The following is a 13,772-nucleotide window of genomic DNA, read 5'->3' on the forward strand; positions in this document are numbered from 1 at the left end:
TTCTGTGACTCTATAAATGTCCTCAGTGCAGCAGTGATGCCCATGTGCTCCTCGTACCATGAACCTCCTGGTGGTGCCCACCCGCAGGTCGCCCTGCCAGACCGAGTGCCCCCTGACTTCCTGCCATCCAATCTCAGTAAATTAAATTAATTCTGAAGTGTAAACTGAGAGGCTACTCTGCACCCCGAGCACCCCCAGCTTTTGGATGCCCACCAGGACGTATGTCATGCTGCTGCCACAACCACCCCAGCCTCTGCCAGATGGGTGCAGGGGTTGGGGCAGATCACTTTTAGAGGTAAAAAACTTGACGTTTTGTAAGGAGCATTTGTCATTTGCTATTAAATTCTTTTGGCTGCCTTCACCAAGTTATCCCATCGCATTTAAAACTGACGGATGAATGGTGTGAGAGTGGTGGCATTAATTGAGTGGTGGCATTAATTGTCCCAAGGATTGAACAACGTTCAACCAGCCGCCCCTTCCAGGTGGAATGAAAGAGGGTTTGAGCCCTTGTCTTTAATGTCCATAGATATAAATACACGCACATTGTGTATATATAGTATATATGTAAATATTCATACAAAAAATATATTTTTATCATAAGAAAGAAGACTTTCTGTAGTCTGTATGAAGTTACAACATTATAGATATACTTAACATGAGCAAGGCGCACATTGTGTATATATAGTATATATGTAAATATTCATACAAAAAATATATTTTTATCATAAGAAAGAAGACTTTCTGTAGTCTGTATGAAGTTACAACATTATAGATATACTTAACATGAGCAAGGAGACAGACTTCCTCTCCTGCACCCTTCCTGAACGCTGGCCACCCAGGGGTTACCTCCTGCCCCAGTGCAGGTAGTACTTAAAATGAAGAGAATGGAAAAAAAACCACCTTAAGGCCACAAAGCAGTGTGCAATTTAATATAAATAATGGAACAGAAGTTGAGAGAAGAAAACAGCTAGGTTTTAAAATGCCAGAGGAATCATCCTCCAAAGCACCACCAGCAAATAAAACCGGTGCTGTTGACAGGTAAAGGATCTGAAGAGAAATTTTGACAGTTTAAATAGACCAGCTTTTTGTCATCTCCTGAGGATGCTCAGATATTGCGATACACCTACAGAGCGTGTAGCTCAAGGAAATAAAAGTTGCTGCAGATAATAGAGGCTTTGTACAAAGGCCAGAACTTCGATCAAAAGAAACCATTGATTTGGAAAACAAGTACAAAATAGCTGCGAAGGCGCACACGGATCTGGAGAGGGAGGGGGCTGGTCCAGGGCTGGCTGCCGTCACGGCTTCTCCAGCTGCAGACCCAGAAAACGAGCAGGGGGGTGGCAAGGGGAGGGCACAGGGGGACCATGGTCCCCAAAGAGGAAGGTCCCAGGGGACAGCTGGCACCATGGGCAATGGGGGCTCCTCATGGGTCCAGGTCTGGGGGGAAATGTTGAGGTGCAAAAGCCCAAACGAGACGAGGCTGCAGTCGAGACATGGGGTTGATGATGAACAACTGGCCCCACATGTGGGGCAGCTCTTTCAGCAGAGATGAGGGGATCAGGGCTGACTGCTCCCTGGGGAAAATCCCACCCCAAGGCAACATTTGCAAGGCTTTGCAAGAAGTGCACAGTGTGAGAAAGAATAGGATTAATGGATCTGCAGCAGTAAGATGACATAATGGAAGGGGCTTTGATCTAGTGGGAGTTCTCCCCTTCCATGGCAGAAGTGTTGGAACTAGACAGTTTCTGGGGTCCCTTCCAACCCAAACCATTCTGTGATTCTATCATCATCTGTGTTGGAAGGGATCTTTCAGATCATCAAATCCAAACATCACCCCAACACTGACAAAACCCACCACCGAGCCATGTCCCTCAGCACCACGTCTGCCCAGCTTTGAAATACCTCCAGGGATGGTGACTCCACCACTGCCCTGGGCAGCCTCTTCAAACATTTGGCAATCCTTTCAGCAAAGAAATTTTTCCCAATATCCAATCTGAACCTCCCCTGGAGCAACTTGTGGCCATTTCCTCTTGTCCCATGGCCTGTTCCTTGGGAGCAGAGACTGACCCCCCCTTGCTACCCCCTCCTTTCATGGAGTTGGAGAGAGTTATAAGGTCTCCCCTCAGCCTCCTCTTCTCCAGGCTGAACACCCTCAGCTCCCTCAGCCTCTCCTCACAAGACTTGTGCTCCAGATACCTTGCCAGCTCTGTTGCCCTTCTCTGGACACACTCCAGCCCCTCCATGTCCCTCCTGTTGTGAAGTGCCCAAAAGTGGACACAGCACTCAAGGTGGGGCCTCATGAGTGTCCAGTAGAAGGGGACAGTCACTGCCCCAGCCCTGCTGGCCACACTGTTCCTGATACAGGCCCAGATGCCGTTGGCCTCCTTGGCCACCTGGGCACACTGCTGGCTCATGTTCAGCCGCTTTTGACCAACACCCCCAGGTCCTTTTCCTTGGGGCAGCTCCAGCCACTCTGCCCCCAGCCTGGAGCATCCATGGGGTTGGAGCAGGACCTGCCACTTGGCCTTGGTGACCCTCACACCACTGGCCTGGGCACATCCATTCAGCCTGGCCAGATACCTCTGCAGTGCCTTCCTGCCCTCAGGCAGATCAACACTGATTCAGTTACACGAGATATCAACCTGAACATTTTATACAGAGAATACTTAAAAATAGGGAATTTGATGGTAGGATCCAAAAAGCTGACGAATTAGGCTTTTAGCATGGGATCAATGCAACTACACCAGCTTTACTGTGTGGCCAGAGGACCTGCACATGTGGCGAGCTTTGCAAGGACCCTCAGCTGGTGTGCTTTAGGTCTCTGGGCCCGCTCAGATCTCTTCACCTAATATCCTCATTATCTGCAGAGTAGTTAAGTGCATCACTGCCCTTTGGCAGATTGAGTCCAGGGGAGAATGGGGGTACTTGGGCCTTGCTCAAATCTTGCTGCAATTTGATATTTCACGCCGGAGACTCAGGGTGAGATGGTGGTTTCTGCAGTGGTGGGGAGCAGAGGCCGGAGAGGGTGGAAGAGGCCGGGCAGATGGACCAGGAGCAGCTCGGGAAGCGTGGTCCTGTGAGCTTTGCATGTAAATTAAAAAGTATGGAGGAATAAACGCCTCTGATGGTTACAGCAAAGCATTTGATTAGAGGTGGGAACATGGCCACCTGCTGTATGTTGAAGGAGCTGAGTCCTCCGAAGCCAGGGGAGGAGCAGCACGTACCCGAGTGCGGTGCTTGGTGAGGAGCTGCATTTTCTGATGGGTTGAATAGCTTCACAGCTACACACCAGGGCTTTTGATTGTCTGGTGACACCTTGGACTTCTTCTCCCAGCAACAAAAAATTCCATGAAAAAAATAAATAAACTGGAACTATCTGTGTAAAGCACATTGTTCCCTCATTTGTGCATTCAGAAATTCTTCTGGTGGTGAGGCTGAAGATGATGAATTCATATTTATCAGAAGTGTGGCAATTTTTACAGTTGATTACCTAATTCTTATTATTGTAATACATACTCCCATGCCCAAAGGGATTCTTATTAAGAGCTGGAATACGAATAAAATATATAGTTAATTTAACAGGAATGCCACTAGAGCTGAGATGCTGAAGGTTGTTTTTCTTAAAGATCACTACAATTTGACACAACAGTGTTTACACAGTATAGAAGTGTAGGCAGAGGGTCCAAGAATTAATGAACAACCACCTCAATACTTGGCAAGAGGTGTCCATCTATTTTTCAAGGAAGGGAAGAGTAAAAGAATAGAAATAATTTGAATTACCAGAGCTAATCCACATTAATCCTTTACACATGGCAGAATACAGGAGGATGAATCATCTGCTCTGAGGAAGAGCAGTGGCTCCATTTAAGGTTCATTTCATCCCAGACAGTCTCAGATTAAGGTTAGGCTACAAATCAAGGGGAAAACTGCCATCCCAAGTTTGCATGTGGAAGATTTCTATTAATTCAATAAACATAAATTGTATGAAGCTGTGCATTTGTCTCCAGTCACTCTGGGCTCTGCTCAATACATGTAGCAATTTTAAAACCCTGAAACTCCAGAGCAAAGGAAGGTGAAAATTCACAATATTAATGGTCGCCTCAGTTCTGGCTCAGCCCTCAGCCGCGGCGCCGGGGGCAGGTACACAACCAGGGCTGGGTGCTTCCAGGGGGGAACCTCAGCAGCAAGAAAAACAGGAAAGTGCTGGTGATTCATGAATCACACAAAACTCATACCATGATTCAGCTTAATGGTACTCATTTGCATGAAACTGCACCATAGCATCGCTGCTGGGATGCTGCTGAATCGCCAGCTCCAGCTCTGCAATACCACCATCTTCGGATGAAGCTGGAAAACCTGCTGTTTTCCTTTTTCTCTCCTTAAAAATAAATGAGGATCTAGCTAGGGCTTAGTTTTGAGCATCAAAATGTGATGGCTTTGGTCCCCTCATGGCAGTTTTTTGATGTGTGATTGCGTGGGTGCGTTGGGTTCCCCCCTTCTACTCGTGGGAAAGGCCAACCTGCACACCCAAAAAAAGGCCAACCTGTGCACCCAACCTTCCACCCAACAGAGGAAGAGAAACCTCATCAAACATGCCGTTGTGGGCCTCCACAAGTGCTCAAAATTGCTCAACTTCTTGTTTCTTTTGTTTGTCTTTTTAGTTTACACAAGTACAATTGACTGGTTATTTTTTTTCTCCAGAATTACCCCATTTTCCTATTTTCCCCAAGTCCTTTTTCTTTTCTCCTCTGCAGCCAAACACAGAAGATGGGACCAAGCCCTGGTGCAGCTGATGATGGACACCTCACGCTTAGGAAAACACCAGGAAAAGAGGAGCGAGACACTTCACCCGCCGAATGTTATGGCTTCGCTAAAATCATGTAGTCTAGACCCAAACTGGGAAACATCAGGAGGCTCTTGCAGGATCACCTCCTACTTTGTTCCAATGTTAATCAGCCACAAAGTTAAAAAAAACCCTCATCTTTTTTCCTGCCAACTTTGAATGTGTTGGCTTCAGCTTCTCATTTTGGATTCTTGCATCGTCTGGAGTCCTTCGGCAGCCTATGATTTTTTATCTTTTATCTTTCCCTCCTGGTGGAAGCAAACATGGAGATGAAGATATCTTTGGATTTTTTTTTTTCCCAATAACTATACATAGATGTATACTTCTCTCAGCCAGAAATTTTCCTCATCCCACCATCACACTCCTGGCTTCTCTTTACACCATATCAAGATTTTAGTTTCAGAGAGGGGACTTCAGGCTCTGTACAATATTCTGGTATCTGTGCCATAGATAGAGCTAAAATTACTTATTTACTGCTCCTCTGCCTCTCTTGTCTAAGACCATACTCCTGGCATTTCTGAGGATGCATCATTGTAAGGGCTCACAGTAAGGTATTTACCTGCTGTATTCCCAAAACTTTTCAGGAAGCACTCAGTAGTGGAGCAGTCTCTTGTTGGGTTTATAAAACACATTTTTTTTTCCTCAGTCAGCCCATATTGTCAATATTCCTGGTTATTCTTAATTACCACCTTGGCCCCACTTGACCAATTTTTGTGTTACCCACAGATGTCAGTTTTTTATACGAAAAGGAGATGACTAGTCTCTGGAGAAAAAAAACAAACACATTCAGAGAATTTTCTTCCTTAACTATCACTTTTTCCATTATATCAGCTCAGACAGTTCTTAATCCATGTGCTCTCTTGATATTACATAGCACAGTTTCACTTTGTCTTTCTTTTAATCATAATATTGTGTGTTACTAAGTGCCCCACCAAAGTCCACCTGTTACCTACATGCAATTACTCGTACCAATGGAAACTTAAAATCTCGCCAAAAGAAGAAATCAAGCTCACTCAGCAAGACCTACTTTCCAAGAGGGAAAGTAAAACTTTTATTGAAACAAAAGGAGAATTTCAGTGGGAGGAAATAACCACCTCTGCTGAAGTCCAGCCAGGCTGGAAAAGAAAAAAAATCTCTGAAATGATAAGTGTGTGATGAGGAATGAGACAGGAAAATATAGCTTTTTTTCCCTGGCTTGGCAATTTTTCTAACGTGGAGAGCGCAAAGCACAGATCTGGCACTAAAACGGAGATGGAAAATAAGTGAAAAGTACATTCATGCCCACTCCGAATCCGCACGGATCGACCAGCAGAGATGGAAACGAGGGCCGTTGCGCGTTCCTTACCTCGCCACTCTTCCACGCAGGTCTCCGAGACCCTGGATGTATTTATGGTCCAGGCTTCGAACAGCAAAATTAGTTTCTACTGCAGCACCATCCCTTGTTCTAATTTGCCTCTCCAAAACCTGTAAATTCAAGACCATTACCACACTTTGGGTTCTCTGTTTTGTTTTGTTTTTTCATTTCAAAATGGAGCGCAAGGCAGCAGTTAAAGCAGCGGGTCTAAAAGCTTGTTCTTCTTTCTTGAACAAAGTAATGGTATATTTTTCTTTCAAAAATCAATATCTGCATAAATGATATGCCATTTTCTCCTTGAAATGTGCTTTATGTTGAGAAGTCTAGCAAGCAAAAAGTAGAAAATGGAAAAATTGGGAAATTAGTTTTATTGTGTCCCTCAAATATCCGCCGTACACTGCAACTCATAATAAATAACACTTTTCTTTTTAACTCAGGCTCCTTTTCACTGGGTGTTTCTAGGAGGGAGGAGAGTTTTGCCACAGCCTGGGGGGCTTGCAGCCAAGCTTTGCAGGGAGGACCAGGCAGAGCAGAGGAGGGCACAGGATCTCTGCCCCAAGCACAGTCTGCCCACGCCTCAAAACACAGAATCATGGAATTGCAGAATTGTCCAGGTCGGAAAGGACCTTTCAAATCATGGAGTCCAACCATCAACCCAACACTGACAAAACCCACCACTAACCCATGTCCCTCAGCACCACGTCTGCCCGGCTTTGAAATCCCTCCAGGGATGGTGACTCCACCACTGCCCTGGGCAGCCTCTTCCAAGGCTTCACAACCCTTTCAGTGTGGAAATTGTTCCAAACATCCATCCTAAACCTCCCCTGGAGCAACTTGAGGCCGTTTCCTCTTGTCCCATCACCTGTTCCTTGGGAGAAGAGACCGACCCCCATCTCTCTACACCCTCCTTTCAGGGAGTTGGAGAGAGCGAGAAGGTCTCCCCTCAGCCTCCTCTTCTCCAGGCTGAACACCCCCAGCTCCCTCAGCCTCTCCTCACAAGACTTGTGCTCCAGACCCCTCACCAGCTCTGTTGCCCTTCTCTGGACCCGCTCCAGCCCCTCAAGGTCCCTCCTGTTGTGAGGGCCCCAAAACTGGACACAGCATTCGAGGTGGGGCCTCACCAATACTGAGGGACCATCATTTCCCTGGTCGTGCTCACCACACTCTGCCAATGCTGTTGTCCAGGCCAATGCACTTCACTCAGTGTGTGTAGAAAAACATGTCCTTATCATGGTTTTGGCTCCACTGAAGGCATGGACCTGCTGTTAAAGGACATCACAGATACACCCACCCAGCCCTGAACATGGGTGTGGGTCACTGAATCTCAGAATGACATGGGTTTGCAAGGGACCTCTGGAGATCATCTAGTCCAGCCCCCTGCCAGAGCAGGCCTGCCCAGAGCAGGTCCCACAGGAACGTGTCCAGGTGGGTTTGAATGTCTCCAGAGAAGGAGACTCCACCACCTCCCTGGGCAGCCTCTGCCAGGGCTCTGCCACCCTCACAGGAAAGAAGTTCCTCCTCATGTTTAGGATCCTCACTGTAAGCATCCTTATGCCTTGTGTTACCCTCATTCCTCATCACGTGGCCTGATTTCTCACTCATTGCACAGTATTAGAAGTCTGATCTGAAGATGGAAGGAGTAACTGCCCTGCAGGCTCTTCTGAAGCAGCTCCTCCTGATGGCATCCGAACATGTCACAAACGTTCATTTTAGGAAGCCCTTCTGCTGCTGCTGTGACCTTTCACAGACGGGGAGCGGAGGGGGAGAATCACATCTAAAACCCCCAGATTTTACTTCTCAGGTTGAAAGGAGGGGCCTGGGGCTGATATTTCAGTGTAATTCAGCCCGGCACATCACTTCCGCTGCTCAGAGCACAGCTTTTACCCTTTTTTTTACGCAAATATCAGGTTCATGCAGAAATAGAGGGGCTTTTATTGACTTTTTATTTGAAATTATTCACACTGAGTGAATTTTTTTAAAAATAAATTGATAGGAAGGGACAAATAGGAAGGAAAATTTCAACTGCAAATGCTTGAAGTTTGGTGAGGTTGCTGTGGAGAGGTTTCCCTGTGCTGGATGCAGTGTGGGACCCTCTTCCCCTACAGACAGAGCCGGGGCAACCATTTGCCAGGGGGCTGCCAGCCAGGAAGGGGCAGTGGCCAGTGGGCAGCCACAGCTTCTCGGGGCAACCTGGGCCAGGCTCTCACCACCCTCACACCAAACAAGTTCTTCCCCACAGCTCAGCTCCATCTCCCCTCTTGCAGGGTCAAACCCTTCCCCCTCCTCCTAGGGCTCCCCTCCCTCATCCAGAGTCCCTCCCCATCTCTCCTGGAGCCCCTTGAGGGACTGGAAGGGGCTCTGAGGTCTCCCTGGAGCCTTCTCTTCTCCAGGCTGAACCCCCCAACTCTCTCAGCCTGTCCCCCCAGCAGAGGGTCTCCAGCCCTCCCAGCATCTCTGTGGCCTCCTCTGGCCCCGCTCTAACAGCTCCATGTCCTTCTTCCTGCTTTGGGGAAGATTTGGAGTATGAGTGAGTCACATTTCCTGGCAGACTCCTCTATTATTTGGGGTTTTTTTCCCAATTCTTGAGAAATCAACTGCTGCTCAACCACTCTGCTGCATGCTAGAAGCAAGGTCTCCAAACCTCCACTAATTGTGTAGTGGCTTTGATTGACATGACTCGCTCTGCTGTTTTCGGTGCTGTCTGTCGGTCTCTGCCCTTGTCAAACCCTCATGGCCAAATACACAAAGCAAACACCCACCTGAGATTAGGACCTGAAGAAGAGTAATTTTCAAGCAAGGGAGAAGATGAGATTTAGATGCTGATAGCATCTCTGGCATTTTCCTAGCAAAACAGTCCTGCACATACTTGACCTGGATACGGTTATGGCAGTTGGATGATCTAAAAGAAGTCATTTTTATAGCATTGCTTATCACCATAGGATCAAAATCTTGAAAACAAAATCAGTATGAAGTGAGTGCAGACCCTGGTTTTAATTCAGGTTAATTTCAGGTGAAACACAATTGTACACTTCATAAGACAAATGTAAAGAAGATAAAAAATATTTCTCCAACTACAGGATAAATAAAATATGTTGTGAATTTAGTGGCATTTATAAGACATTTAACACTTCAAAGGACAAAAAAAATCTCTGTAGAAGTTTATTTCAGGATCTTTTTGTATTTTAGATCTCTGCCCCAGAAAAAGTGCTGGCAAATTTCACATATAAATTTGACAAGTAACGGCAATAATCAGAAGTTTTCAGGCTGAAAAAGGGCATCCCACGCATTTCCAGCACAGAACCACCGGTCAGTTTAAATAAAACCTGAGCCTAAACCTTCTTTCCAGTTTGAACTGAGCTTTGTGGCAGGTTTCAGCAGTATTTGATTGTTTGCACGCAGAAGTTTACACAAAGTAGTAGAACCTCTGCGTCAGGAAAACTAAGAAGGTAACCCAAGCTTGAGTCTTGACGTTATATGTTAGATTAAAATACAGCTTGCTCCTGATTTCCCTCAAGCTCAATCATCTCTCACACTAAAACGAAACTGAAAGCAAATAGAATCCAAAACACCACCAAAAGTCACTAATCTGCTTTTATATCATTTGTTTTCCTTTTTTAAAAAAAATAAATAATTTACCTCATCCCCTCCCTTCTGCTTTCACATGTGCCCCATATAAGAAAAATTGGAATTTAACTAAAATGGTCATTTTGAGTACTTTTCTGCTCCTGGAACCAATGTTACTGCTGAATGTACCGCAGGCTAGAGCCCCACCACAAAAGCAGGGAGATGCTCCTTGGCATGCATTACCTCAATGTCCTGGCTGAGCTTCTTAACGATGCTGGTGATGGCCTGGATGTGGTTTTCCAGCAGCCGCCGGGCAGCAGTCTCCCCGTGCTTATAACCATTGTTTCCATGGAGGTAGGAGGCGATGTCGTCTTTGATTCGGAAAGCCTGGTGAAGGAGGAAAGCCGTGGTCCTCTCCTGGCTGGTCAACCGCTCTTCCAGCAGGTGAGCCCTGTCTCTGGGGTGAGGAGGAGGAGAAGGGTCTCTCCTGTGAACACCAAAAACCCTGGCGTTACACCAGCCATGGCAAGCAAGGCAAGCGATGCAACTGTTGGTGGTCTCCTGCCCACAGCAGGACCATTCTCAAAGCTGTCCAGGTTGTCTGTGGTGCCAGGGGCTTTGATGCTCCCACACATTGGTTATGAATCCCTGCAGTACCACAAGGAATAACAACCCCTCCACATAGGGCTAACGTTTGGGCATTGACCCTTTTAATGGCCTTGTAGATGTAAATAGTGTATTTTCAGCTGTTAGGTGAAACCCATAGAATCACAGGATGGTTTGGGTGGGAAGGGACCTTCAAGCCCCCCCAGTGCCACCCCCTGCCCTGGGCAGGGACACCTCCCACCACACCAGGCTGCTCCAAGCCCCCTCCAACCTGCCCTTGAACCCCTCCAGGGATGGGGCAGCCACAGCTTCTCGGGGCAACCTGGGCCAGGCTCTCACCACCCTCACACCAAACAAGTTCTTCCCCACAGCTCAGCTCCATCTCCCCTCTTGCAGGGTCAAACCCTTCCCCCTCCTCCTGGGGCTCTCCTCCCTCATCAAGAGTCCCTCCCTATAGCTTAAGTGCCATATATAGCTTAAGGACCATAAGCTTAAGACCCATATAGCTTAAGGACATGGGTTTATTTTTCAGAGGTTTCAAGGTACTTCTATAATATATCGCCATTGCAATCCTCATTTTAGCCTCTGCCTATTTCATTTAAAATAAAGGCAAAACCAAACACACCCCGTCACCACCTTTGGGGACATCCTGGTGGGTATGGTGTTGCTCGTGCAGAGCATCCCAAGGAACACGCACGAGCTGAGAGGGGGCAGCAGGAGAGCTCCTGCCAAATGCAGCAATGCTTGGGTTTGCTTTTCCTTTGTATTATTTACACCTACCCACTGGAGAAAAAGCCTGAAACCTGAATGGTTTTCTTACAGCTCCCCATCTGCCTGCTGAAACCCAGGGGAGTGAGCCAGGGGCTCAGATACGCCCAGTGAAATGGGGGGTAAATATAGAAGATGGGGAGGATGTTGGAGGGTCTGAAGCTGGCTGGTACAGAGTGAAGCTCAATTTAGCTTGGCACAATCTGGAGTTTGAGGGAAACTAGAGACACCAGTTACTTTTTTTCTGTAAAAAGCCAGAGAGAGACTTAATTACTGCAGAAAGTTGGGCTTGCATATTATCCAGAAAATGAAGTGTGTTTTATGTCTGAGTTTAACCTGAATGGCATATTTTTTATGCTCTCAGTGCTATATGAAGTACCCTTTCATCACGCAGCCTAGCTAAACCCTGTAGCTTAATGATGAAGAAAAATACCCAGTTAGTCATTTGGGGAAGAAGTCACACACGTTTTTTTCCTTGATCTCTGCTTTTAAACTGCTATAAATAAAAGTTCTGATGTAAAGATAATTTTTAATAAAGAAAGGAGGAGAGAAGAGAGTTCAACAACCCTACTCGATCAATACACAAAATGCAGAGATGACAGTTTGATGACTGAAGTACGCCTAAGGATACTCTGCCGCAGATTTTACAGCCATATGGGCTGCAAGGATGTTCTGCAGCTGCCTGATGTCTGCCTGTACCAGCAGCTACTTCACATTTGTCTGCGCAATTAAGGTCTTAAAATAAGCATGACCTTCGGCAGCCATGACATACGAACAAATCTGAACACTTAAGTTCAGTCTCTTCTTGGTAAAAGCTCTAAACAAAAAGATAACAAAAGACAGGCTGAGAGAGTTGGGGGGTTCAGCCTGGAGAAGAGAAGGCTCCAGAGAGACCTCAGAGCCCCTTCCAGTCCCTCAAGGGGCTCCAGGGAAGATGGGGAGGGACTCTGGATGAGGGAGGGGAGCCCTAGGAGGAGGGGGAAGGGTTTGACCCTGCAAGAGGGGAGATGGAGCTGAGCTGTGGGGAAGAACTTGTTTGGTGTGAGGGTGGTGAGAGCCTGGCCCAGGTTGCCCCGAGAAGCTGTGGCTGCCCCATCCCTGGAGGGGTTGAAGGGCAGGTTGGAGGGGGCTTGGAGCAGCCTGGTGTGGTGGGAGGTGTCCCTGCCCAGGGCAGGGGGTGGCACTGGGGGGGCTTGAAGGTCCCTTCCCACCCAAACCATCCTGTGATTCTATGACTTCTGAGGCCTTTCATGGGTGGACACCCCCACCATCTGGCCAGACCCCAAGCAAGCTGTCATCAGCTTGGAGCGCATCTCTAAATGTGAACGTCTGGGAGAAGGGGAGATGGCTACCTCGTGTCATCTTCCATAAATATCTGCCTCCTCTTATGAGTCTGGGACCATCACCACCTTCTACCCTCTGCCACTGTGTGTCAGTTCAAAGGCTTGTATGCACAGTCAGGGCAATAAAACAGCCCCCGTTTTCTGTGGCACCGGGACAGTTACCAACAATTTAGATCCATCATTTGTAGAAATTAACTTCAGTTTGAGCTTTGATTTTGTTTGGCTTTAATAGAACTAACATGGATTCAGGAGGTCCAAGCCACTTTGATTTATTAATGACCTCCTTCAAAAGAGTGAGTGTGTGCAATAAGCTAAGCTTGCAATCTACTGCTCTGAACACATCAATTATTATTATCAGTCATAATTACTATTATCAGTCATAATCTCCTCTGAGTGGAGAAGCCAAGGTTTTCAGATTCCAAAGATTTCATACCCTGAGAGTACTTTGCACCAGTTTCTCCTCCCATGTCAGGATGCTTTCTGCAGGCAGAGCCTTCTCCTGTGGCTCTGGGCCAAGGCAAATGAGATGCTCCATTCTCCAGCTGAAGTGCTAAAGCATCCACGCTAATGGCCTTAAGTATCCAGGTATTACCAGCAGAGATACTGCTGGAAAACGAAGGAAGCTAATGGAATAAGAGCTCCCTACTGATGGATAAGCTGCAGTGTCTGCTCCCATGAGAGTGAGGTGAAGAGAGCCAGGAGGAACTGGCTGTATCAGAAGACATCCCAAACCCTGAGCTCAGCTGCTCCTGGAGTGTTCAAGAGAAAGGACAGAATCATAGAATCACAGAATGGTTTGGGTGGGAAGGGACCTTCAAGCCCCCCCAGTGCCACCCCCTGCCCTGGGCAGGGACACCTCCCACCACACCAGGCTGCTCCAAGCCCCCTCCAACCTGCCCTTGAACCCCTCCAGGGATGGGGCAGCCACAGCTTCTCGGGGCAACCTGGGCCAGGCTCTCACCACCCTCACACCAAACAAGTTCTTCCCCACAGCTCAGCTCCATCTCCCCTCTTTCAGGGTCAAACCCTTCCCCCTCCTCCCATCAAGAGTCCTTCCCCTTCAGAGTCAAGTAGAGTCAAGCAAGAGGAAAACCAAATAGGGAAGCTGGATCAGATCTACAGTCTGGGTCTGAAGACTGAGGCTAACAGAGATGGTGGGAGATGGATGGAGGTTGGAAGAGGAGAGCTGAGCGGTGGGTGTAGGCCATCTGGGTCATACCGCTCTCATTTTATCACGTAGGAAAAAATGAGAGAAATGCCTTTGTATGACAGCCCCAGCCTTGCTTCTGCCCTT

At 47.4% G+C, this 13,772-nt stretch overlaps 1 protein-coding gene across 1 annotated transcript in view; it reads right to left on the reverse strand.

The window, feature by feature from the left end:
* The window catches only part of FAM81B (family with sequence similarity 81 member B), a 28,682-nt gene that overhangs the window by 14,524 nt on the left and 386 nt on the right, over nt 1-13,772 (reverse strand). The window contains exons 2-3 of the mRNA XM_014936838.1: nt 10,005-10,248; nt 6,189-6,307 (exon numbers count right to left, since the gene is read on the reverse strand). Of these exons, the coding sequence (XP_014792324.1) occupies nt 6,189-6,307; nt 10,005-10,248 (363 nt within the window). The remainder of the gene's footprint in view (nt 1-6,188; nt 6,308-10,004; nt 10,249-13,772) is intronic.

This window comes from Calidris pugnax, unplaced genomic scaffold (assembly GCF_001431845.1).
Source record: "Calidris pugnax isolate Ruff unplaced genomic scaffold, ASM143184v1 scaffold40, whole genome shotgun sequence".
Taxonomy (NCBI): domain Eukaryota; kingdom Metazoa; phylum Chordata; class Aves; order Charadriiformes; family Scolopacidae; genus Calidris; species Calidris pugnax.